This window comes from Ceratina calcarata, unplaced genomic scaffold (genome assembly GCF_001652005.2).
Source record: "Ceratina calcarata isolate Rehan_Ccalc_2016 unplaced genomic scaffold, ASM165200v1 scaffold289.2, whole genome shotgun sequence".
Taxonomy (NCBI): Eukaryota; Metazoa; Arthropoda; class Insecta; order Hymenoptera; family Apidae; genus Ceratina; species Ceratina calcarata.
In genome coordinates, this window is record NW_017151272.1 from 359,048 (window position 1) to 383,971 (window position 24,924).

The following is a 24,924-nucleotide window of genomic DNA, read 5'->3' on the forward strand; positions in this document are numbered from 1 at the left end:
ATTAAATACATATCTATTATGTCCAAGTACTGGTTTCAAAATTCGTTTTGTCCCAGTACTACCTCCTTTACATTAGTCGAATTAGCCTCAGTTATACACCACTGCGATTTGAATGCACAGAACGGTCTTGTAAACAGAACGTAAGTCGCCCAACATTGTATTAACCCACAGAACACAACCCATTACTCTGATACCGTTGCATTAATGATGATCCCGCAACTTTTCCTCAATTTCCCGTAATTGTAAACGGTATCGATTCCGGTGGCGGTCTATAAGCGCGGTTTCAAACGTCCGGCGGCATTGTTCGAGAAATTACTAACCGAGAACTTTTTAAAACTGTGTTAATCCGGTAAACGAATCGATGCCAATAATGGACAGCATTAAAACGGAGCAAACGCACGCTCAATCGCGTGTTTCACGAGATACAATCGAGAGGCTCAAGAGATACGAATTATCGGCAAATGAGATAAACCAGATGATCAGCTCTTTTTTTTTAGACAATGTTGAATTTACTCTGAAGATACTTTAGAAAAGTGCGTGTTCGGTTTACTTAAAGAATAACAGACCGCACGGAGTTTATGATCGCAACGTAAATACATTTGGTAAGTAGGCGAGAGAAAAGGGGAAAGACGGAAACCGAAAAAAAAAAAAAATCGTTGCGGTACAATCGGAAACGATGCTGTGTGATTAATTCCACGATCTGGTGAGAAAAGCTCGGATTCGAATGGAGATCAGGAATTTCATTGACGCGTAAACATCGAGGGAGTGCCAGCAGGTTGGCGCTCGACAATCACAGAATCGAGGAACTCGTGAAAGCAAACACGCGATCGAAATATGATTTAAACGATAAGATCGTGACTGATTTCGTCGTTGAGAGATTTCGTGCGTCGACCATACTTTACGTACTTGATCAAGTTCAATGATAATTGCGTGAAATCCACCACTCGTAACAGGATTGAAAGTGTCACTCGCACAAGACGGAGCGGATCTGCGCGGCGGCGCGCGGATTCTCAGCCGTCCTTCCAGTATTCAGTCCAGACCGACTCTGGCAAAGCCTCGTGAAAGGTGCGACGCCAAAAACTGACCCAACCGCGTAACTGCATCGCGCGTTCAATGGTTTCTGTACGACTCATGTTACCGACGACGCTCGACACGTCCCGCTTTCTGAGAAACGCATCCGCCAGAATTGTTTAAAAAAAAAAAACCGTGGCCCTTTGAACAATTCGCGCGCGTCGACGTATGAACCTGTATCCGTTTGTAATTACTTTCGAAATCAGTTCTGATGCACGACTGGACCCGGACCGACGGTGCAAGGTCTCATGAGACGCCAAAAATACACTGAGTGAACGGAGCCTGAGGAACAACTCGGCGTTCTCCGAACGTGCCGCTCTCCGGGTGCACGTGTACTCAAAGAAACCGCGAGCACGAGCGCGCGCGCGCGCACTCTGAAATGCACAGGTGGTTCAGGGAGATCTCGGTGTTCTACCTCGACACCCTTCGACAGACCGCCGGCGATCGATTAATTCGTGTCACGGCATGCATCGAGCGAACTTCTCTCTACTTTTCTTTCCTACCAGAAAACTCTATCTCTCTCGCAAACTATTTTATACTTGTGCCCGTAACTGTTTCGTGAATTAAAACGCGATACGACGAGAGAGTAAGGGTAGAGATCTCTTGGATCTCGACAGAGTCACCGCACCGCGTAAAGTCTGCGGAGGAACTGCTTGCTCGATCGCAGGAAACGGGGAGTTGGTCATGGTAGGAGAATTAGGTAGAGATGGGTAGGGCCCTAGCAGCTTGCATTAGGTTTTATGACTGCCAAGGTCACTCGTTTTCCATAAGAATGGCGGCATGGACGTCTTAACGAGTGTGACTCAATTAGCAGGAAAACGCATCGACGACAGTTGATCGATGCATTTAGTTCCGATAACGCAAATTATTAGCGTCTTCGAATTTTCGAAATCGACTGCGGATTTTCTCCGTTGATAGCAAACTTAAATATGTAAGAAACTGTATGGACAGAAATGCATGAAGCATCAACAACAAAATGCATGCCATAAAAATCCGCAGTCTACCAACGAGTAGTCTCAAGGAGTCTATTGTTCGAAAAATAATTTGCGCTATTAAGATTGTACGGAATTGCTGACTCCTCGCGTAATTACAAATGCTGCCAACATACTGAGACTAGAAATTGCAAATGTGTAATAGATTCCACTGATTATGAATTCAATGAACGTGACGACAATTCGTTCCTGTTGATGTAACATAGAATTATTAGATAATTTTATTAAAAGGCTTTGACCCGGTTGCAGCCTTATCTCACGATTAACTCGAATTTATTTCATAATGATCATCCAATCATGTAGTATATGAGAAACATTAACAGCTGTTCAGAGAGGAATCCGGTAACTTTACGTTATTACATGCGACGCCACGTCATTGTTAATAAATACGTGTAGAAATTCATATTCTTCAATCGTCACATATCTCGTCCACTTACGAAAACTAGCATTCTACTAGAATAAAAACAGCATCTCATTGATATAAAATGTTTCAAACTCGGTCATGACGGTTTCATGCGTATTTAAAGAAATGCATATGTAAGAACATTTTTTATGCAACACATTGGCATTAATCATTAATGCTCCGAAATAAAGAATAACGCGATGGTGATATCTCAAAGTTAATGATTCCAGACTGTTACAATTTCGTATAAGAATTCTGCCGTGCTTACATTCAAAGCATGCTATTACTACAACTACTTTAGCTTTCCTGTAGAAGACGCAAATAGAATCGTACTGCGTACTCAGGACTGCGTTGTATAATTACAAACATAAAAATGTTCGCAATCTAGAATCGTATAACTTTAACGCCCGTCGTTAATACAATTTAATTACGATACGCACGGAAAAGGTAGGAAAGCAATATCGATACCTATAGATCAAATATCAGTATCACCATACCTTGTTAAAGCACTTCGACCGGGCAATTCGACCTTGACAGGTAATCTTAACTTGTGCATTTTATATTTCTATACGTACACGCACTACTTTACGTTTCTCAGTTCTTTCACTACTCGTAACGTGCTAAAGCGTGCGATTTGCAACAGACGGTTGTTAATAGAAACATAACCAACAAACGTGGACCCGACAAGACTTCCTTACGGACAATGCGTTCCACGATGGTGCAACGGACAGGCAGAATAGGAAAAAAAAAAAAAGAGATAGTAACACATGTATCAAACAACACGTAAACTAACCAACATTACTTCAAAGGGGAAGAATTCAACTGAATGACTTTTACATGGACACTTGGACGGCTAACGACTCCTTTCTGGCTCACGATCTTTCAGGGATGGTTCGAGGCAATTAGATCTACGACGCAAGCTCATATCCTCGCGATCACTCTATCGTTTTCAATTTAGACAACCGTCCTGCACGATGTTCGTTCGTCACAATCATTATCCGTACTCATTATGTTTCTACAAGATCCACTGTATGTACTGTTCACAAAAATTGACACTTGAACAAAAAAAAGATTGAAGATGGCGTCAGTCAGAGGGTCACGAACGCGCACAACGAAAAGGACTTGTAGCCGAGAAAGCCGAAACGTTCTGAATCATTGTCGCGCTTTCCTCCAGTCCAGTCCCCGGTTCGAGCCATCGCATATCGCATCGGGTTCTTTAAACGCGACACGCGCATGGCGGCGATTCTAGTAGTCAATTTAAGTGACCGCGCCACATTTAAATATCTCACGAAATTGACCAGCAAAACACGATCTCATCTGCGACTCATTAGTAACAAATCTACTCGTAAGATACAATGAAAGCTACATAAGAACATAATACGTTTCTACGAAGATCACGATAGACATAAAATACTTGAAGGTGTTCAATTATTTTCTGTTAATACGATCCGATGGAACTCAACAGAATTATCTAATACCGTAAGGGGGCGTTAATATTTAAACGACATATCTCTAAACAAGCTTAACGGAATTGACAAGCGCTAAAAGCATAAGCAGCTTGGTCGAAAATCCGTGGTCACTCACTTACCTAAGCAACGCTTTCCTCCAGCAGTAATCCGTTTCGATTACGAATAGCTGTAATTTCATCATATACGTCGACGACGTTGATCAGGACAAATAAGATTGTCGAACACGTCGGCCAATGCTCGCCGTTCGATACTCTTCCTATACTTTCGCAGGGTTAGCTTCCACTGTTCTTAGGGCGCGACTCGTGGGCGACCCAATTCACGGTTATCGATCAATCAAAAACTCATACACGCACAATTAGGACGACCGACGAGAAACGAGTCGTGTACTGCCGAGCAATCTTCCTGTTCCGCTCGTACGTAGTCGTGCACGATTGCTCGAAGATCTCGATCAGGATATCCTATGAACCGCGTACCGAGACATGCCGCGACCAAGTATCTTCGTTTTGTACTCGCAGGCCTCCCTTGTTAAATGTTCTTCCGGTCTCGCAGACGTTTAACTTTCCTGAGGAAGTACTTGGCGGACGTGTGCCACAGTCGCATTTCGTCAGGTCGCGGTGAAACTCGAAATGCGAGCGAAACAGCAGCAAAGGTTTGGACGAGCTTCTACTGGAAGACTCATGAGCGACGCGCAAGAGGTCATTTTAAAAATGCGCAAGCGCCCCTTCATAGATCGCGCTCCTCTCACGGTGGACCAGTGACGTCATTGCGGAAAAGGGAGATTCATTCACGAATGTTCGACACCCCCGCGTTTCTAAGGCCAAGGACCTTCGCATCCGTTAGAAACTATCTACTGCTGTACACGCAAAGCCAGGAGGATACACGCGAAGCAGTCCCTTCCACTTTGCTCGTTACTCTCTCATTCACATTTTCAATGAACCGCAATTGAACATTAACGATTTAAAATAAAATTTAATAATTATTCATATTTACGAACTGAAGCTAGCTCTCTGGAAAGTTTCGAAGATCCGAGTGTGTGCATATCTTGCGCCTTATTTCACGCGAACAGTAGATAAGAGTCTCCATCTATTTTCGTAATAGAGTAGAAGATTAATGTAGGGGTTGTGCTGTAATCTGTAATTATAATAAAATCATTGTATATCGTACATTTTTATTTAATATCCACGTTGAGGAGGAGTTTAATCATTCAACGTTTCAAATACTTTGATCAATTGAAGTATATATCTCAGTTGACTTTATGAAAGGTATTTAAATACACTGTCATCTCTGATTTAAGCATTTGTATAGCTATATGTATGTTTCATATAAAACGAAATCGTGATTGGTTAAAGAAACAAATAATACACCAGACGTAGTTCACGTTTAAGGGGAAGAGCCAATCGCATGACGTGTTTTATATCTCGTCCCTGAATGTCTACCTTATTTTAACTTTTCGCCTCTAACCTGAGGATTTGCAAGTAAACAATAAGCAACAAAGGATCATTGTAGGAAATCTGTACATTAATTACACGTGTCAGTTTAGATACATAGTTAAATTCATAATGGTGAGTTCTATTCAATGTTCAATTATTCTTTACAACGGTTCGATTTACTTGAAAATTAGATAACCTCAAACGTAATCGGGATTTACATTCTAGGATGTATTTTTAATGATCCGGCGAAAGAAATTGACGATATTTACCGATGCAGAGGAGAGTACGACAGTTCTTGAAGTTAAAAAAATTATAGAAGGTAAAGAGTACAATTTACACGTATAAAGAATCGTGTAGCAATGACATTTCACAAAGGAAGGCTTTCGAAGGCTTTCTTTTTTTTTTTTTCATTCTAATATCCATGATTGTCATCAAGGTCCACTGTGAACTGAAGAGTATATTATCGCAAATCTTGTAGGTATATTGAAAATACCACCTGTGAATCAACAACTGTTCAACAAAGACAATGTTCTAATGTCGGATAATAAACTGTTGTCTGATTATGGAATAACGTCGACCACGGCAAAACCACAGAATCCTGCGTTAATAGGGTTAGCTGTACGTCAAGAAAATGGGCTGTTCGAACGTTTAGAAATGACACCATTCTCAATACCACCTGACCTACCGGATGTCATGAAATCTCAGGAAGCTAATGGACAGGAGCAATCACCTTGAAACAATATTACTGATATGACCTAAACGATGATAAGATGTTGAGTTCAACAGAATTTCACAATTGTCAGATATTTCCAGAATGGTTAACAGCCGAAACGATGTGAATATCAGGTACATAAAAGTTTATACAAATATTAAAAGTGTCTTGAGGCTTTTTAACTTCCTTAGTGAAACTACCAAGTAGTCATTGGACATTTTGTTTTTGTTGGCTTTTCCGTTCTCAATTCTCAAGTATAACTTGAACAGTCGAATAAAAATATAGAAAATAAAATTTGTAATCCAATACAACATTCGAATTTATTACGACTTTTATATAGATATATGAAAACGTTTCAAAACTCTGTTGTTAATGCCAAGATAGACTATATACCTCAGCCAGATATAATTTATGATTATAGTTTGTAACCTTGTAATGTTTTGTAATATTTGCAATCTATTTATTTCTTGCTTAAATACAACATTTCTCTTTAGATTATACATTTCCATAAATTCTTTTATTAAGCTCGAAGTACAAAATGCCTCAAATTTTGTAAAATATATACAGTAACATCACGTATTACTTAAAGTGCAAAATTGTCAGAAATATTCATTGTAAAAAAGAAGACTTTGAGAATTAGGTTTTACAGTTACAAAATAGGGATTTGAAAATGTGATAAATTATATAAATAGTACACGTAACTTTAACAAATTGGTTACATTTAATACATTGCATCATTTTAGCATAAAATACAATACTCGTATTATATATAAATAATTTTACTATATCATAACACCTTGTTAACTTTATTTACATGTTCATTAATTTATTTGTGTGAAGAGTCACGTGTATATTTATATTATATGATAGAAATATGGAGAACTCTTTATGAATGCATAAGGAAGTATTCATATAACATTTACCATATAAAGTATCCTCAAATGTGTTACAGTATCGTTTAAAAGTCCGATTCTAATACGTTAAGTAAGTCTCGATTGTTTCACTTAAATTAATAGCAATTTAACAAAATTAAAATTTTCCAAGTGCTGCAATAAATTTACTTAGTTATTCATTCGTACGTATCCACACGATTGAACAAAATTCGACATCATAGGCATTACTAAGATAATTTGATGAACGTCAATCATGTATGGATATATGTTACAACAATGGTAGACTATATAAATCTACATATCTCCAAGCTAAAAGAATAACAAGTACCCACGATATATAAACAAGGACAGTTTACATTTAAACTGCATACTATGCTTCATCTTAGACACACGATCATGAAATTTGTATGAAAATATGCATGAATGCCATGAAAATAACAATTAAGCTAAGCAATATACTCGAGCCAAACGAAATAAGGCACTATTTAATACATTTTTAATACATATACGATTTAGGTTCTCATATAAGTATTAAACGTCTAAAATTAGTGGTGCCTTTTATACGGAAAGAAACTGAAGATATCGTACAATAATTAACAGAATGGGATGTACTGCTTTATAAATTCATTTTAGTTTGTTTTTGCTATCTTATTCTTCTTGGTTGCCATACAAGATATTGGATATAAATTGTTAACGAGTCTTACCTTTGATACGTATTGTATAATGTTTATTTATAGTTGATTTAAATAAATTTATTAATATTGCTCAAGAACATTTCACAGTCGATGTAGGTGTCTCATTATTGTGTATTTCACTGTTCTTCATGTGTCGTACATAGTATAAGAATCGGGCATTGTCTATTTGATTTTATTTGATAACATGTCTAAAATAAATTCTTTATAGCATTCTTTTTTACTTGGTATGTAATGACCGCCTTCATGTGTCGTATTTGTTTTGTGTATGAACATTTTACTAACTTCTTCTGCCATTTCTGTGAGGACAAACGACAAAACGACAGTATATAATTATTTCTTCAAAATGTACATTGTTACCTGTCGGTATAACTTGATCACTCCTGCCGTAAATATGTAAAGAGGGAATGCTTATTTTGTCATTGTAATACGTTGCATGAGGCTTACACAATGATTTGAATCCTGATATGATAATTGCAAAATCAAATTTGATTGACAACACTGTAATATTATACGTTGTTAATTTTCGTCCTGTTTTGCATATTTACTCGAGACTTACAATCTCTTTGCTGCATGAAGCAAAGTATTGTAGCAAATGCTGCTCCTTGTGAAAAACCCAGGATACCATCAAATGGTCCAGATTCTTGAAATGTCTTTTCAACCAGGGCAACGCTAGCTTCAAAGCCCACCGCTAGATCACTGGGAACAGTCGCTTTGAATATATGATCTTCAGTGTTGAACCACCATCCATACGCTGTAAGATTCAATAATGTTCCCTTCTGTTAATGAAACGTCGTAAACGAGAAACTACGTACCTCCTTCTGCTTCTGGTTCATCAATGCCAAAATTGCTTTTCATTGAAACTTTGTGCGGTGCTTTTAAGAATACAAAATCGATTTCTTTTTTAAATCCCTTTCTTAAAGAACCCAATTTTGTCTTGAAAATAGTGTCCGATTGGGCATATCCATGAAGTGCTAGTATCTAATATGAAACACATATGGTTACATGTTTAAAATTGATTTATTTGTTCAGAATGTTATTTGAAGGAAATTTACCCGTAATTTATTTAAAGAAATATCCATCACGGCAATACGGTTGGTATAATACATGTAAACGTTAGAGTAACAATCTGTGTATTACGTAGGTTACAAACATGTTGGAATTCATTTCAAAGCAACGTGCCCCACTAAAAGTTTAAGGAACTTTTAATATTAGACTGAAATTCGATTTCAGTTGTAAAAACAGAAGATGTAAATTGTATATTTTATCAATTGACATTACTCGCATGAAGCGCTGTCCAAGAATGAACAAACATTCTAGTGCATCTGAAAAGGTTATCTTTATTCGTGTTAACATTATTAATTTGTTTTCATCAGTCATTAAGTAAAGATCTCAATATTTCATCAAATGCAGTTAAGACATGGCACGTTTTTAATTCTTTCTTCTTAAATTAACAAATTTAATACTAAATATTCGTTCTCTTACGAGACAATTTGAAGAAGTTAAAAAAGAAACTAATATAGTTTTGTGTCTCCAGATAAGGACAGAACTCTTAAAAATAGAATAGATACAAATAAATATTCTTTAATTTGATCTTTTGTCTCATTGCATGTCAAATATAAGAGATCAAATGTACAATAATATATTTCATAAGTATAGTATGTATTTAAAGATCACTTAGATCCACGGCATCGACTTGTGTATTATTCTCTTCGTCATTTTGACTGTTTTCCTCTTCATATCCTTCATTTTCTCTAGGAAAATCTAGTTTTGCCCATGAACCCACCTCTGCTTTCTTAAGTTTAATCTCTACCTTAGTTGGCAACATACTAACGCTACTTTGTGCAACATCGACTACCTATAAAAATGAAATGATTCATAAATTAACAATCCCAATAACCTCGTACAAATTTCTTATACTTGTATCTACGTACCCCTCTTAGCTCTAAATCAAGATTGTATCTAGAATTTTCTTCTATAAAGAATAAATCTATAGTTAATCGTATAGGGTTCAGCTTAACAGTTGATTTATCTGGCTGATACTTCTTGGCATAAACTGAAACTACAACGAATGCCCCTGTTTGATGCCAATCCATTCTACATTTCACTTTTTTACCAGTATTCTGAAATGCCAAAGTTCAAATCAAAATTAGGAAATGTTAGCTGAAACAGAATAAATACATAAAAAACAGAAGGGATTCAGAAACATACTGTAGAAATCCATGTGTGTTTCCCTTGTGTACACCCTGGTTGTTCTAAGAACGTAGAAAAGTCTGTAGTTCTCTTTTGGCAGCAAGACCAAAATTTCAATCCTTCATGAAATATAGGTGTACCAGGATGGTGGTTGCACACTTCATCATCAGATGCAGGACCTCTGTATGTAGCTTTGCAAGAATTATTTTTACAACTTTGTCCGATCTGCACTTTACTATCGGATACACTGTTTGTCACAAGAGAAGTCAATCCTTTAATTTGTTCTAACAACGTAGGAGACACGTTAGGCGTTAAAGTAACTTGTGACGTTTCAAAAGGAGGCCTCTGTAAAATAGGCCCGTCCATAAGTGGTTTAGCAATTACTTTGATCACTTCATTAGCTTTTGACTTGTCGACAGCTGGTTTTTCTGGCTCTGGTGGTTTAACATTTGAATGAAACGATTTTGTACAGCCTTTAATGTTTAAAAATTCTGTAAAGTCTGTACATTTTTTATTACAACAAGACCATCCTTTATAGGCATCATGAAACACTGGATGGCCAGGATGATGAACACAATCACCTGGGGGGAGTAATTAAGTATAAGAATAATTAAAAAAAAACAGAGAAGCTTCCGCATGAGAAAATAAATACCTTCTTTATTATCGTTCGGATCGAACTTTTTTCCACAGCCGCGATTGTAACAGTGCAGCAGCATTGTTTCCCGTGACATTTTGAACACAGTAATTAGGAATACTGTGATTTCGAATTTTATTTCAACTAGTCTAGATGTATGAACCCGTTGCGCGAGAACACGAGGACGATGGTCGTACGAGATACGTTTACAACTGTGACTAGCACGGGCAATTGTTTCGAAAAAACTTCTAGCACGTTCTGGAGCATCTAAAGTTAACACGCAACTTCTGATTTGTGAATAATTCTGTGTATAGTTAATAGATCGGTATGAAAGAGATACGAAATGAGAGACAACAAATTAGCCAAACTTTCGAAATATTTCTCGAAGATTTTCTGTTACTTATTTGATAATAAACTTTCCCATCTCCGTTATTAATAATCACTGACTACGTTTTAATGTCAAGCTATGATACGCTCTCTATACATTCCTATAATTGAGTAAAAAACAGTTTGATGATTGATGTTGACCACGGAGGTTGACAGTGTGTGTGTCAGATCGTATCAATAAAAAAAAGATGACTCACAATCATCACAATATAAAGGTGTGTGAAATTTGGTAACATGAGATACGTTTAATAAATATGGAATTCCGAAATACGTTTTTAATATGCTACATATTCTTCACTGTACAAAACACGTGTGAGTTTGTATATGAAATTTTCTCATATTCAATTAGATATAACTTGGGTTATAAACTTTCTCTAAACTATTATAGATGGTCTCCATAAAAATTTAAAATATTATGAAACATTACACGCGTCCAATTTACAACATAACATTGTAAAGAGAGGTGTTCAACATAGTTATCATCCTTTCAACAAAATAAGTGAATTAGAGTTTTACTCCCATGGAAGATACTTTAGATTAATTTTAACCCCAAGGAGAGAAGTAATTCATTCCAAGTTTAAAGCATATGAGGTCAATGGCAATGGGGACGAAAAGACGATACACTTGGATCATGAAAGTTTTTATCATGGTCGAGTATTTGGTGAAATTGATTCCCATGCACAGGTGCACATTGACAATGGTGTTCTAACAGGCAGTATTACAATTTCTGACGAAACATTCCACATCGAGGTACGTATACAGGCAATTTTCTTATATATAGGAATAACGATCTTCATCCTATTATAGCCGTCTTGGAGACATCTTCCTCATTTAGGAAATGAAACGATGATTATTTACAAATCGTCGGATGTTAAGTTTAGTTGGGAACATTTTGAAGACGGGGAAGGGCATACTCACAGTGTTCCTAAAACTTGTGGATACGTGAAAGAAGAATTGGACATTCCAATGTACGAAGAGAAAGACGAAGAATTTGATATTAAATTAAATGGGCATTTTAGAATGAAACGCCAAACAGAAACTTATGAATACACTCCGACAAAAACGAGATGTCCATTACTCTTGGTTGCCGATTATCGTTTTTATCAGGAAATGGGTGCTAGCAGTACAAAAACTACTATTAACTATTTGGTAAGCAATATATTTAACATTTATCCGCTTCTTAGATTATAAATCCTCTTATGTTTTACAGATAAGTTTGATTGATAGAGTGCATAAAATTTATAACGATACTCTGTGGCAAGAACGGCAAGAGCAAGATGGATTCAAAGGAATGGGTTTCGTTATAAAAAAGATCGTAGTTCACAGTGAACCGACTCGAGTGAAAGGTGGTGAGACACATTATAACATGGTCCGGGAGAAATGGGATGTTCGTACACTGTTAGAGGTAAAATGGAACTTTCTATTTTTCTATATTCAAAATATAGCAGCTATATTTTAATCGTGGAGCAATAAGTATGGAAACTACGTTCAGGTTTTCAGCCGAGAATATAGTCACAAAGACTTTTGTCTGGCACACTTGTTTACTGATCTCAAATTCGAGGGTGGTATATTAGGATTAGCATACGTCGGATCCCCGCGTAGAAACTCAGTAGGAGGGATCTGCACACCAGGTAAAGATAAATTTGTTAAAGATACACAAACGTTACAAATTACTTCTCGAGTTTCAATAGTGTATAATCGATGTTTTTGTATTTCAGAGTATTTTAAGAATGGATACACGTTGTATCTTAATTCGGGTCTAAGTTCTAGTAGGAATCACTATGGGCAAAGAGTTATTACGAGAGAAGCTGATTTAGTAACTGCACATGAATTCGGACACAACTGGGGATCTGAACACGATCCAGATATAACGGTAACATACTTATTTTTACTCTGTAGATTATATAGTTGACATTTTGAGTACATGCATTTTCTTTATAGGAATGTAGTCCAAGTGCTAGTCAAGGAGGTTCTTACTTAATGTACACGTATAGCGTTAGCGGATACGATGTAAACAATAAGGTAGCTAATCCATCAGTACAAAAGAGAAACTAAGAACAATGCTAAATCAAACTGTTTAATGTTAATTGTTTATTGGTTAGCGTTTTTCACCGTGTAGTTTAAGATCTATTAGGAAGGTACTGCAAGCGAAGTCTGGCCGGTGTTTCTCTGAACCGGAGGAATCATTTTGTGGTAATTTACGGGTCGAAGGAGACGAGGAGTGTGACGCAGGATTACTCGGTACCGAAGATAACGATGCTTGCTGCGATAAAAACTGCAAACTCCGTAGGAGTCAAGGAGCAGTGTGCAGGTATTATATCTATCGTAAAGTTTTTTTGGTACGTATTTATAGAAATGAAATATTGTTACAGTGACAAGAATTCGCCATGCTGTCAAGGTTGTGCGTTTATGCCATTGGGCGTGAAATGTCGCGACGCACAATACGCCACGTGCGAACAAGAGTCGCGTTGCACTGGCGCGAACAGCGAATGTCCTAGATCTCCACCGATGAAGGATGGCACGGGTTGCCTAGAGAGAGGACAGTGCAGACTTGGGAAATGCATACCGTATTGCGAAACGCAGGGTCTGCAGAGTTGCATGTGTGATACGAGTACGATCCATTTTAAATATCACATTTATTCACAAAATTAAGCAAAACGGTGCATGTACATATTCTTATTTACAGTCGGAGATGCGTGCAAACGGTGCTGCCGAATGAGTTTGAACGAAACATGCTTTCCCATAGATCCTCAAGATATTTTACCCGACGGGACACCATGTATTCAAGGGTTTTGTAATAAGGTAAGGGTTCTCGTGGGATTATATCGTATGCTTGCGAATTGAACGAAATATTTGTTGTAGGGTGTCTGCGAGAAAACGATTCAAGACGTAGTAGAACGATTTTGGGATATTATCGAGGATATAAATATTAACAAAGTGATGCGATTCTTAAAAGATAACATAGTCGGCGCTGTTATAATCATTACTGCGATTGTATGGATACCAACTAGTTGCGTTATCAGTTATATCGATCATAGACGCGTGAAAGAGAGTCAGAAAAAGTGGCGTTGGAAACACACAGACGAGCTCATTCATCCTGACGAGCAGAGACAAGTTATTTATGTAGGAGGGCAACGATCGAGAGTGGTCACTCAACAGTCTTAGGTATAAGTATCGTATTCATAATGAAGTCTCTAGTCATTAACTCGATCGCTGCTGTTCTTTATACAAATTTTCGTTTGTAAAAAATGTTTATACTAAGCGAGGATTATATTTAATAATATATGTACACATTACGAAATAATAATATGCGCCTGGCGGGCGCTCGTGCAAGCAGACGCTCGTACCAAAGCGTAATCGCAGACCATGAATGCATGCCCATTTCAACTAGTTGAAAATATATTTTCGCGCTAAATCATGACCAGCAGCTGAAGCGCATGCACTCATGATCTGTGACTGCGCTTTCACGCGCTTTTTAGTAACCTGTCCTCCACTATGGTAGTACAAGTTTTCATATATACCACCGAGGAGATACTTATCTCCTCGGTGTATGTGTATATACGTGTGCCTGTGCGCGTGTGCCGTTTGGTTTGAACTTTACGAACATTCGCGCGCGAACTGAGCGCCAGTGGATCAGTATACAATGGCGTCTTGGAATAAAGTGGTGTCAGGATTTAAGAACGAAGACGAAACGATTAATTTCGGTGCAAGGACGTTAGCAGAGAACAATGGATTGTTATACGAAGCCTATACCATCGCTACGATCGAATCTGACGGAAAGGTATACAATATTAATCTTACTTTTCCCATCAAGCGTGGCGGCATTTGAAATTTAACGGTTGCCGTCTATAGGTGACTAAAGATCCAAATATCATAGCGTCTGTACAATATTCGAGAGTTTGTATAGTAATTGATAAATCTATTACGATCTTTGAAAGTGAACAATACGAGGAAGTATTGTTAAGTATCACTTTCGAGTTAGATATAACGTGTTACTGTGTTTCTCGTGATGGTGTCTTTGTGTTTGTCGTGTTGTCAAATGGAGAGTTGTGTTGCCTTCATTTGTCGAAGAGTGAAGTTATATTTACAAAGTGAGTAATTGTAATTATATGCAATTAGACTTGATGCATAGATATTGTATTTTTACATATTCATGTATCTTCTACTTACAGAAATATCACAGATGGGATTAAAGTAATAGCTTTATTTTTACAAAATGAAACTAACGGATGGATCAACATATTTGCTGTTTCCGAAAGAGGAACTATTTATAGGTAAGTGTATGCTTGTGTGTACAAAATTCTGTACATAAAGTAGTTGTAAATCTTTAATACTACCAATTATCATCATTTTAGGATATCAGGATTCAAGACTTCTGAATCAATTGCTTCAAATGAAGATAAAAATAAAGAAATAGCAAGTAATACTGAATGCACTGCATTGCAATGCGAGTGTACTACATTATTCAAAGGGTTTCCTTCTACTGAAGTAAGTCTACATGCATGAATAATATGTAATAATTCCAACTTTTGTATAATTTTTACAGGTAACATATGCTACTGCAGGAACAGTAGGTAACAGCATGTACATAGCCATGTTATCCTCAAACATGTTATTTATGTGGCCCAGCGAGCATTATATCAAATTCAGTTCATCGCAACACAGTTACACCAAAGTGAAGTTTCTTAAAAATTACATGGCAATGCTATGTCTACGTGCAGATCGTACATTAAGCATGATCTGTCCTCGAACTTTACTCGGTATAACAGTGAATAATGCGCCTGTAACAGATTTTGCGATCATTGAAAATAATGATAACAGTTCCTGTCAAATTGTTACCCTAACATCCGATTGTAAAGAACATACTGTGCACGTTCTCTCGTACCCAGACTTCCAGGAGAAGTTTCAAATAACTGTACCGGTTGTAACGTTTCTTGTTGAAATCATGGATCCTTGCGATGAAATAATTTTGTATTTAGAAGGTGTCAATGTTAACGCGATAACCGAGTATGTAGATATGATTCGACTGAAAACTGTGTCAGAGAGTATGCCCGAACATCAATTAGGACGTTTAATAAGAAGGGAACAGTTCGACGCCGCTGAAGATTTTGCAAATACATTTGATTTGTCTAAAGAACCTATTTATTGCGCGAAAGCAGCGTTGCTCTTGTCGCAACTTGGGCCTTGGGCAAAAGAACGTCCTGATTTGAATAAAGTTGACACGATTCTCGATATATTTGATAAAATAGAAAATGTGCAATACATAGTAGAGTGCTGTAGCAAAGCGCTTATTCCGAACTACGAGCAGATGCGAAGGTTTCATCTATACGCACGTTCAAGAATAATGAAAAACACGGCTGAACATTTAAATCTTCTTCCTTCGATCAATGACGTAATGCACAAGTTGGAAACGTTTCATATGATTTGGGGCTGCAAGAGGGATATGGAATATTACGATGAGGACACCGTGAAGGCGTGGATTCGATTTTCAAGAGCAGACTTCTTGGAAGAATACAAGACGCATTTGAGGATGGGAGAATTTGAAGCGGCTACTTCGATTTGGACGAGGCATCTTCCAGACATGATCAAACACGTGAATATAGAAGTAGTGAAGGGTATATTCACAATTCTCCCGGAGAACACATCTCCGTCTGCCCTTTGGCCGTGGTTGTCTAATTACGTTCCAACTTTATTGTCGTTCATCCCTAGCGCAATATGCGAAATTATTCTTTGGGGTTGCAAGAGGATTAAATTATTCGAGCAGTTTTATCATTCAAAGTGGCCTCAGATTGGAATCGACTTTGCGAACAAGTTTATCAAGATATTAAGATTCGAAGAGAGATCCTTATGTCTTCAGGAAGTGTATTCGGAAGGAGACACATACTTGAAACAACTTACTCTTCTCATGCAAGCCATGTCTGATATAAAAAAGCTAAAGGATAATTATCGATTGATTATATCCCTCGACTCGTACATCGGGGATCCCATCGAAGTAACGTACATATTACTGGACAAAGTGCATGTGGACGTAATACCGGAATTTCTAAATACGTTTTTGAAACGGTACATGCTGAACAATTCATTGGAGGGCGATTACGCGTTTTCTTCGTACATACAAAAGATGTTAACGAATTCTAAAGGCTGGTGGCTCGGCGAGGAAACATTCTGGGAGAGAAAGGTAATCGTCATCATTGATTTGATCCAGAAGGTAGAAACTAAATTGCAGCAGACGTTGGAGGTGTTAAAACGAGCCTCGGTTCCGTGGAGTTCAACCATCGTGGCTCTAGTCGAAACAAGCTGTAAGTACGATCATGCCTTGACCGCGGAAATTAGGACGGAGCAGAGTTTTGTGCCGGTCAAACTCATTTTGAAGAAATACGGATACGAACGCGTCGGCGTGAACGGCAAACTAATGCAGCGCGTAATAAAAGAAAATCGTGACAGCATGATTTCGGATCTTCAACAATTGACTAAAAATGACGTGTCGTTGAAGAAGCAGATATTTTCTAATTGCGTGAACTATCATCTGTCTATGGGAAATTTAGAAGACGCGACGAACGTATTAAATTCATTGGAAAACGATGTTTTATTGCACTGTTGTGAGAACATTGGTGGATACGTGGAAGCCTGTTTAAAGTTCAACACCGTACCCGAATATATCACGTATCATATCGAGATGTTCGGTTGGGTGAGATTACAGTTGGAAAAATTTTCAAGGGAAGCACGTTGTTCAAGCAACGATATCATCGACAGTTTAGACAGAATAAAATCAATGTACATGTTGAAGAAAGATTTCGGAATCAGTATCACAGTCGACGAGTACTTTTTTAAGAAAAAGGAAATACTACGAAATTACATTACAAGATTGTTTAATGAAGCTTCGGAGGAAGAAGAAATGATGATCTACAAGAAAGTTACCAGAGTCGCGGATCTACTTGCGTTGGAAAGAACAGATGCTACTACTGTATCCTTGTTACTGGAATCAACGAGCGACGACAATTTATTGAATTTCTTAATCAGATGTATTAAAAAACAATTAAACGAAATGGCGAGCGAGCCCCAATACGCGTATAAAATCTGCTTGCCTTTAATGCAACACGCGGACAAAGTGGACGTAGATCTAGCAGCTACGATTCAGAATATATGCTCTCTTGCATTGTCTGTGTGTCCCGGTGAAGAATTGCCATCAGTTTTGGACTTGTACTCGTGGGCAACTTTGTATAAGGAATGCTCCAGTAGAAGCCTTTGTGCAATTGACGCGAAGCAAGAGATCGAAGAAATACCGAGGAAGGAATGGAAGGAATGGACGGAATTATACGAAATGTACAAAGACCCGGCGATTGGAGCAAATCAATCTGTATTACCATTATTTGGAAAAGTGATTTCTACACAAATGTCTTGTATTGTTCGATCGGATGCTGAAGAGATACACTCGAGTACGGAGGATTCAATGAACAAATTGATTGATAAAATGAAAGGATTAAGAGGAGAACACAACGATTATCGGCTATTACAAATCGTCAAAACTGTATATATTGATTTTTGTTGCAGGTCACAGATAAATACATCATTGTTAATGGAGATGAAATCAATATATCTGCAGCGTTTAACGATGCTGTTAAAAAAAATAATTAGCGCTCGGGGGTTTGACCTCCAGCTTGGTCTATCTTGCCTTTTCATGTTATCTGATTCGGAAGCGTGCGCCTGGATTTCCACTGCTTACAAGTCGTACCAGCCTGACTGTATTCGACATTTAAGAATAGTAGAACTTGGACACGCATACTTTCATCTGACAAGAAATCATACGCTACTCGAACCGTTCCAGAATAACAAACTACTGTATTATTGGGCGGGCAAATTGTCCAAGTACTCGGTTTCGTATAACGAGATCTTGACGAGCGACCTGACAGCCAAGAGGAAAATATTGCAGGGAATCATGACTTATAACGACGACATGATTCCCTTGTTCCATGAGTTTTGTTCCGATTTCGGCTTCGACTTTCAAGATTGCTTATTGCTGTATTTGGAAGTGGTAGTAAAAACATGGAACCCAACGTTACACGTAGACGATTACAATGGGAAAGAAGAGTTACGCATCGATGAAGAAGAAGTGATGGATTTGAGGAAAAAATGTGATCTCATTGCTAGTTACATCAACGACCAAATTGCCTTGAAGAATCGCATTAGGACGTGTCTGTTGGAAGTAAATTTCTATCATTACGAAGTATTTATAATTCTCATGGATCTTATAAACGAGAAGGACGTCGAGAAAAGAATTTATTTCTACTTTTTACAAAATTATACTCGCGTCGGTCAACCTACGAAGATAGAACTCGACGAATGGCTGCATATCAATCCAGGGTATACGTCCGCACCACCTATAGCTAAGTGGCGACTGCCTTATTTTCCAAAAATCAATTTGTTGAACATTATAACTCCCGAACTGAATTTGAAGACCTACGAGAAATGGCTGGAAATTGCTGACATCTTTAAATTGCAGCCTCACATCATATGCACATTGGCTATAAAGGGAGAAGTGACGCAGACTTGGGAAAATGCTCGCAGAACGACCTCCGAATGGTCCCTATGTCCGAGGAACAGCACTTTGTTGAATAATATAAAAAAGTGTATAGAAAAGATGACTGATCCGGACGCGTTGTACTACGGTACAGCCGCGTTGTATTACGCTGTGAATCAGACGCCACCGGGAGCCGATCAAGTGGCTGCGGCCGAGGAGTGTTTCAAATACGCTCAGCTGTCCGTGCAAAAGTCCACGCAATTCCAAGAATCGATGTTGGAGAAGATAAAGTTCAAGTACTTACGCTTCTCGACGGAGCATATTTTACGCACGCACGGCTTAGGAGATACCAAGTATTTGTCGTTAATTGGGAATCCAGACAAATTGGTACGCGAATTGTACACGGACGAGAGTATCCCCAAGAGGTATCAATACACCAGCGATCATAGACCCGATATCAATTCTGCAGTTAATTCCATCAGTCAGCTGTACGGTATGAACATTGTGAAACTACGAATGGAATTATTACAAGGCTGGTTGCAGCCAGATGTTAAATACTTGAGTCGAAGCGTGACGGAAACATTTTCAATACCTCACAATTCCGAATCGAATTCCAATAGTTTTGACAATTTAGCGAGAGCGTGTTACATTTTGGAACACGGAGATCTCGAACTGTCGGCTAATTTTCTTATAAACATAGCTTTCAACGATAAGAATGAAGATTATTGTCCCGAAGCTCGTTACAGAGCTTTACGCGTGTTACAGTCTATAGTCGACCCGGCCAAGTTAGAGGACCTGACTAAACGCGATCATCAAACAATCAGGAATTATATGAAATCGTTAATGTATATAAGCAAACTCGAATCGTTAGGAATAAGTTGTAGCGTGAATGCGTTTGAAATGTGTTCTAAACATGAGATTGTACAAATGTTATGGAAATCGCAAAGATACTCACCGCAGGCGTTCATCACCATCGCAGAGCTCTGTATAGATTTTGAAATATATGAATACTCCCTGTGGGACAAGGTACTGGTTAAATTAGCCGAATCATTAATGATCACTGAACTGAAAAGGATTTTGCTGCAAGTACGGAACGTAAGTGTAATTGTAAATTCGAACGGATATCTCTTCGGATGGGAAGTGATTACTACAGAACCATTTAGGAGGATGGATGTGTACCCGACTGCTGAACAAATCGAAAACTGCATCGGCGCGCTACGACTTTTGTACTCATGCCCTGTTGTACGAACATTAAGTTTCAAAGAGATCGTAAGATATTGCTTCCAGTGTCAACAGCCACATTTGGCACTCGTGCTGCTACCGTTTTTAAACGACGAAGAAACGCAGTTCACTCTGGAGGTGAGCGCCCGATCTATTGCTTGTACTTGAAATTCTATTATCACGATATACATTATTTACATTTCTTTACAGAAACTGAAACGTACCTCGAATATTGAGAAGATATTAGAAGATCTGAATAATTTGGTACCAGACGGAATACTTTTTGTGGATTACGTGAGTATAATAGAATTCCTCTTTTCAACAACAAATAATACATCGTTTTAAACCAAGTGTATATTTTTTCAGTGCAATACAATTATACAAAAGTACATTAATGAAAATGATCAGCCAGCCTGATGGAACAGGGAAATTGATGTCGAGATGGAATTCGCTTACTGATGCCGATTCTGTTGGAAGTAAATTTGTATCATTACGAAGTATTTATAATTCTCATGGATCTAATAAACGAGAAGGACGTCGAGAAAAGAATTTATTTCTACTTTTTACAAAATTATACTCGCGTCGTTTAACCTACGATGATAGAAGTCGACGAATGGTTGTACATCAATCTCGAAGTTCCCCCGTTCCTGAAATTCCCTGTTTTCGAACTTCCTCGTTTTTAAAGTTATGCTTCGTCTCCTGTTTGTTCCACATTTGTTCCAGCGAAACGGAATCAATTGTTCTTTTGAATTTGTTGTAACATTTATCAGCATCTATGCATACTTAGATTCAATTATTGAAAAATCGGAAGTCATTGGAAATTGTAGTTCTTCATGTGTTAGCGTATCCAAGTCTAACTCGTGAATTCAGTTCGGACATTGATTTTAAGTAGCCGTACCTAGGATTGTTCATTTGGGCAAGGATTTTAAAATAAAAATGCCAAGATTCGTTTCATCNCAATCCTAGGTACGGCTACTTAAAATCAATGTCCGAACTGAATTCACGAGTTAGACTTGGATACGCTAACAAATGAAGAACTACAATTTCCAATGACTTCCGATTTTCCGAATATTAATTCAGAAACTAATCTCAATTAAACACTGATATTCATTAAGATATTAAATGCCAATTACTTTTATTCTTACTTCAAATGCAAAATATGGTGTGCACTAATGAAAATAAAGTAATACAAGTGTGACAAAATTTGAAAATGATAGTTATTCTCTTTCCGAAGTACTAATCTCGAATCAAGTATAACGTTGATAATATCAACGTTCTACGGTTACAGGAAGTTGAGGAAAGTCTTTTCAGTCTTCGCATTCGGGATCTAATGGAACTTTTAAATTGAAAAAATAACTATACGTCTGTACGTCATTCAGCTGTTTCAAGTAACTTGCAGTGCACACGCCTCAAAAATCCCACTGCCCAACCTGCCCAACACCGCTGCTAGCGACCGCTAGCGACGGAAGAGGCCGAAAAATGCGTCCAACATATTATTTATTACGCTAAAATTGTAACATTTTAAATACAAATGTAAATAAATTATTTATAAAATACATAAACTGTTCCGAAAAGGTACAACAGTCCTCAAAGGTAAACGTGTTTCCTTAAAAGATATCAACCTAATTGTACCTACAAACAAGTTCGCCTAATGTTTTTTATTACAGAAATGTTTCGAGACACTCCGAAGATTATTATAGAAGATGGATCTTCTCCATCTGCTCCTTACGTTATGTACATTAAAATGGAAGACTTATTAGAAAAACTAAAACTGTTAAATTATGACACACAATTTCTGCCAGAGTTTAAGATAAAAGCTATAAATAGGTAAATGTCACAATTGTGTACGAATATACTTACACTTTTCTGTTACAAAAGTTCATTAAATGATCAATTACAATTACGTAGGAATTACTTTGTAACACAAACGAATCCAGGAGAACAATTTTATACGTTCACATCTTTAGCTGCATGGCTGATCAGAAAGACAGGTGGAAATATGGAGATACCACAGGAATCGGATGATCCTAATGCTACGATAGCCTTGATATTAGACCATTTAAGAGATAAGAGAGTACCAATCGAATTCCCACCTAACAAACTTAAACAAGGAAGTGGCGAGCATGCAATTTACGTTTTGGACAATCTGGCTGACGAGGCGTTAAAAGTACAAAAGTTCCAGTGGGAAAAGTAAATGTCTCAAGTACATATGCGTGTTTTGAAGGATCGTTCAAATTATCGTACATTAGTGAACATTTTTTAGAGTACAAGTACCTCCTGATGAACCAAACAACGAACCAGACATAGAGGACGATGACGCTGAATTAATTTTAGAGAAAGTAGAGGAGGAAATGATGGCCGAGTACGACGACGAGGACGAGGATATTTTACACGTCGATGATATTACAAAACTATATGGTCAAAATTTTGTAAGCATATTCGTTCGTTCGTGCTTGAGACATAGGAATTACGTGTTTAACTTCTTTATAAATTTTTTCAGAACGAGACACAGAAACCGGATGAAATTTTAGAATCCAAAACAAACAGAGAAGACTGGCAGCTAGAATTGGAAAGAGTACTACCTCAGTTAAAAGTAACTGTCAAAACAGGTACAGAATGTTTTCAATTGAAACTTAAAGAGCAGAGCTAAGTGACCAAAAATGATTTTAGACTCAAGAGACTGGAGATCGCACATAGAACAAATGAAACAATTACGTATGAACATAGCGACCAATTTCACTGGTACTAAAAATCAGCTAGACAAACTGCACGTTGACATCTCCAACACTTTGGACAAAGTGAAAACAAGGGAATCCTATTTGAACAGGCAATTGGATCCCATTTTAAAGGAATACCAAACGCTGCAAGATGAATTGTCAAAGATAAAAGAACAGTACAGAGACGTTAGCGGCGGTGTAACGGAAAGAACACGGACTTTTAACAAACTGTCAGAGGAGCTGGAGCACGTAAAAAAAGAAACGGATGAACGAGGCTCCAGTATGACAGACGGAAGTAAGTATATACTACGACTGATTTTTTGTAACATCTATACATTGACGAGAGATATTCTCCGTAGCTCCTCTTATAAATATAAAAAAGACGATTACTAAAATGAAAAATGAAATCTCGGAAATGAACGTCCGCATCGGCGTGTTAGAATACAGTTTAATGTGCGCAAGGATACGAGACCGGACTCAGTTCCAGGAAGATATGAACAACACGAATAATGTCGCGATAATTTGAATTAACATGTACTATAATGTGTACCAGTGTCAAGCGTTCCGTCCAACCTTCGTTAGAGATGATAATTTCTTATCAAAATCTAGTCAAATCTAAAACGTAGTCTTCTTTTAGAGATGTTTTAAACACATTGTCTGACTATAATCGTTAATAATCGGGTCCAATAAAGCGATTACCTCGCATCGATATTTATACAGTTTATCTACACGCCGTGTATTTAATTTATGGAAATGAATTACCTATGTACTAAATCCTTATCACGCTAAAAGCATGAGAAATAAAGTCGAGCAACACGATTGAAAATAATTCTCTCATTAATTCGTTCAATGTATAATAAAAGGAGTTTCCCTCGACGCGCAAACGTGTGACTCATGATCGGTGCTACTGTGGATTGATAACGACAGTAGCGATGAGCGAAATTAAGGAGGGAATACACGCGACATGCTGTTTCGTCGTCGAACGATCCCTCCTCTTTTAGCAATTTCCTGGCCTTGCTTTAGCTGGTTGTGAACTGTACAGTCTGAGTTTTACTCAGTGTGCTCAGTAACAGCGCGATCTTTCACGTTGCTACTGAATGCGGCACACTGGTTCAATTCATTTCAACGACTCGACGATTTTTCACCAACGAGTTGCAGTGCGAGGTAAGAACGTCTATAATATCCGGCTAATAACGATTCAAATGAACAGATCTATACATCAAATTAATGTACGATTATGGCTCACGTGTTCCTAATTTCTTTTAATGCAATCAACTGTTCAATACTGCGTGTATGCGATCGTGTACAGCCATCAAGAGCCAAAGTTGGAATATCGTTTACTGATTAAAATATCGTTGACTCGCACGAATATAAACTGTGTTATCGAAGAGCCGTTGACTCGGTGTATTTGCGAGCATGCACTTTCTTTCCAGTTTAAAAAGTTGTCTTTTATACACGTGAACGGGACTTGATCTTTGCTTTTCCTAACTTTCACCAATCCGTCTGCGCGCGTTCCCGGAGAAATTACTTCAACGAATACGTCAACTTACTTGTTCACGTTAAGAAAAATTATTATGTGCATATAAATATTC

The 24,924-nt window shown here is 37.8% G+C and overlaps 8 protein-coding genes across 18 annotated transcripts in view; 5 read left to right on the forward strand and 3 right to left on the reverse strand.

The window, feature by feature from the left end:
- Positions 1–4,632, reverse strand: part of LOC108623766 (phosphatidylcholine:ceramide cholinephosphotransferase 2) — an 18,757-nt gene extending 14,125 nt beyond the window's left edge. Inside the window, exon 1 of one of the 5 annotated variants that reach the window (XM_018022543.2) lies at positions 4,055–4,632. In XM_018022543.2, coding sequence (XP_017878032.1) covers positions 4,055–4,116 — 62 coding nt within the window. In that variant the 5' untranslated portion in view covers positions 4,117–4,632. The other 4 variants (XM_018022545.2, XM_018022544.2, XM_018022547.2 and 1 more) reach the window with 4 other exon arrangements.
- A 680-nt stretch (positions 4,633–5,312) lies between these two features.
- Positions 5,313–7,133, forward strand: EloB (transcription elongation factor elongin B). Its single transcript, XM_018022421.2, has 3 exons — positions 5,313–5,497; positions 5,591–5,684; positions 5,844–7,133. Exons 1-3 carry the CDS (start codon positions 5,495–5,497, stop codon positions 6,098–6,100), a joined length of 354 nt encoding a protein of 117 aa, XP_017877910.1. The 5' UTR covers positions 5,313–5,494; the 3' UTR covers positions 6,101–7,133.
- A 537-nt stretch (positions 7,134–7,670) lies between these two features.
- LOC108623690 (esterase AGAP003155) lies at positions 7,671–9,123 on the reverse strand. 2 transcript variants are annotated; one of them, XM_026812520.1, is made up of 6 exons: positions 8,944–9,123; positions 8,718–8,848; positions 8,478–8,643; positions 8,222–8,416; positions 8,023–8,163; positions 7,671–7,961 (listed from the first exon to the last, which is right to left on the reverse strand). In XM_026812520.1, the coding sequence occupies exons 2-6, from the start codon at positions 8,769–8,771 to the stop codon at positions 7,828–7,830; spliced, it is 690 nt and encodes a 229-aa protein (XP_026668321.1). In that variant the 5' UTR covers positions 8,772–8,848; positions 8,944–9,123; the 3' UTR covers positions 7,671–7,827. The 2 variants fall into 2 exon arrangements, with proteins under 2 accessions (XP_026668321.1, XP_017877873.2); XM_018022384.2 differs by having other exon boundaries at positions 8,718–9,123.
- Positions 9,124–9,230: 107 nt separating this feature from the next.
- Positions 9,231–24,924, reverse strand: part of mora (cysteine and histidine rich domain containing protein) — a 41,286-nt gene continuing 25,592 nt past the window's right edge. For 2 of the 4 annotated variants that reach the window (XM_026812511.1, XM_026812513.1), the window contains exons 4-7: positions 10,508–10,756; positions 9,874–10,436; positions 9,597–9,785; positions 9,231–9,520 (exon numbers count right to left, since the gene is read on the reverse strand). In XM_026812511.1, coding sequence (XP_026668312.1) covers positions 9,329–9,520; positions 9,597–9,785; positions 9,874–10,436; positions 10,508–10,756 — 1,193 coding nt within the window. In that variant the 3' untranslated portion in view covers positions 9,231–9,328. Of the gene's footprint in view, positions 9,521–9,596; positions 9,786–9,873; positions 10,437–10,507; positions 10,757–11,794; positions 11,873–20,349; positions 20,384–24,924 lie in introns of those variants that run through there. The other 2 variants (XM_026812512.1, XM_026812514.1) reach the window with 2 other exon arrangements.
- On the forward strand, positions 10,656–14,212 carry Tace (ADAM 17-like protease Tace). The gene is made up of 11 exons (XM_018022410.2): positions 10,656–11,188; positions 11,265–11,626; positions 11,684–12,025; positions 12,087–12,281; positions 12,369–12,507; positions 12,595–12,749; positions 12,818–12,898; positions 12,979–13,187; positions 13,249–13,487; positions 13,563–13,678; positions 13,739–14,212. Exons 1-11 carry the CDS (start codon positions 11,131–11,133, stop codon positions 14,039–14,041), a joined length of 2,199 nt encoding a protein of 732 aa, XP_017877899.1. The 5' UTR covers positions 10,656–11,130; the 3' UTR covers positions 14,042–14,212.
- On the forward strand, positions 14,318–21,164 carry rod (kinetochore component rough deal). Of its 2 annotated transcripts, XM_018022407.2 has the most exons (7): positions 14,318–14,657; positions 14,729–14,967; positions 15,049–15,150; positions 15,232–15,364; positions 15,423–20,753; positions 20,826–20,909; positions 20,982–21,164. In XM_018022407.2, exons 1-7 carry the CDS (start codon positions 14,520–14,522, stop codon positions 21,030–21,032), a joined length of 6,078 nt encoding a protein of 2,025 aa, XP_017877896.1. In that variant the 5' UTR covers positions 14,318–14,519; the 3' UTR covers positions 21,033–21,164. The 2 variants fall into 2 exon arrangements, with proteins under 2 accessions (XP_017877896.1, XP_026668309.1); XM_026812508.1 differs by lacking the exons at positions 20,826–20,909; positions 20,982–21,164 and having other exon boundaries at positions 15,423–20,489; positions 20,558–20,682.
- Positions 22,033–24,161, forward strand: IFT57 (intraflagellar transport 57). Of its 2 annotated transcripts, XM_026812519.1 has the most exons (7): positions 22,033–22,208; positions 22,283–22,442; positions 22,524–22,805; positions 22,879–23,044; positions 23,116–23,224; positions 23,286–23,627; positions 23,692–23,858. In XM_026812519.1, the coding sequence occupies exons 2-7, from the start codon at positions 22,285–22,287 to the stop codon at positions 23,856–23,858; spliced, it is 1,224 nt and encodes a 407-aa protein (XP_026668320.1). In that variant the 5' UTR covers positions 22,033–22,208; positions 22,283–22,284. The 2 variants fall into 2 exon arrangements, with proteins under 2 accessions (XP_026668320.1, XP_017877908.1); XM_018022419.2 differs by lacking the exon at positions 22,033–22,208 and having other exon boundaries at positions 22,285–22,442; positions 23,692–24,161.
- Positions 24,357–24,924, forward strand: part of LOC108623715 (protein croquemort) — a 6,058-nt gene continuing 5,490 nt past the window's right edge. Inside the window, exon 1 of the mRNA XM_026812516.1 lies at positions 24,357–24,496. The gene's annotated coding sequence lies outside the window, so the exon portion shown is untranslated. The remainder of the gene's footprint in view (positions 24,497–24,924) is intronic.

Coding starts and splice junctions, on each gene's coding strand:
- EloB (XM_018022421.2), top strand. Junction 5,685..5,843: donor AGTTAAAAAAATTATAGAAG/GTAAAGAGTACA, acceptor CAAATCTTGTAG/GTATATTGAAAATACCACCT.
- LOC108623690 (XM_026812520.1), bottom strand. CDS start 8,771: ATGTATTATACCAACCGTATTGCCGTGATGGATATTTCTTTAAATAAA. Junction 8,644..8,717: donor TTTCTTTAAATAAATTACGG/GTAAATTTCCTT, acceptor GTTTCATATTAG/ATACTAGCACTTCATGGATA. Junction 8,417..8,477: donor TGAACCAGAAGCAGAAGGAG/GTACGTAGTTTC, acceptor TGAATCTTACAG/CGTATGGATGGTGGTTCAAC.
- Tace (XM_018022410.2), top strand. CDS start 11,131: ATGGAATTCCGAAATACGTTTTTAATATGCTACATATTCTTCACTGTA. Junction 11,189..11,264: donor CTTCACTGTACAAAACACGT/GTGAGTTTGTAT, acceptor AAACTATTATAG/ATGGTCTCCATAAAAATTTA. Junction 12,282..12,368: donor ATGTTCGTACACTGTTAGAG/GTAAAATGGAAC, acceptor AACTACGTTCAG/GTTTTCAGCCGAGAATATAG.
- rod (XM_018022407.2), top strand. CDS start 14,520: ATGGCGTCTTGGAATAAAGTGGTGTCAGGATTTAAGAACGAAGACGAA. Junction 15,151..15,231: donor GAAAGAGGAACTATTTATAG/GTAAGTGTATGC, acceptor TCATCATTTTAG/GATATCAGGATTCAAGACTT. Junction 15,365..15,422: donor AAGGGTTTCCTTCTACTGAA/GTAAGTCTACAT, acceptor TAATTTTTACAG/GTAACATATGCTACTGCAGG.
- IFT57 (XM_026812519.1), top strand. CDS start 22,285: ATGTTTCGAGACACTCCGAAGATTATTATAGAAGATGGATCTTCTCCA. Junction 22,443..22,523: donor AAGATAAAAGCTATAAATAG/GTAAATGTCACA, acceptor ACAATTACGTAG/GAATTACTTTGTAACACAAA. Junction 23,225..23,285: donor AAAAGTAACTGTCAAAACAG/GTACAGAATGTT, acceptor AAATGATTTTAG/ACTCAAGAGACTGGAGATCG.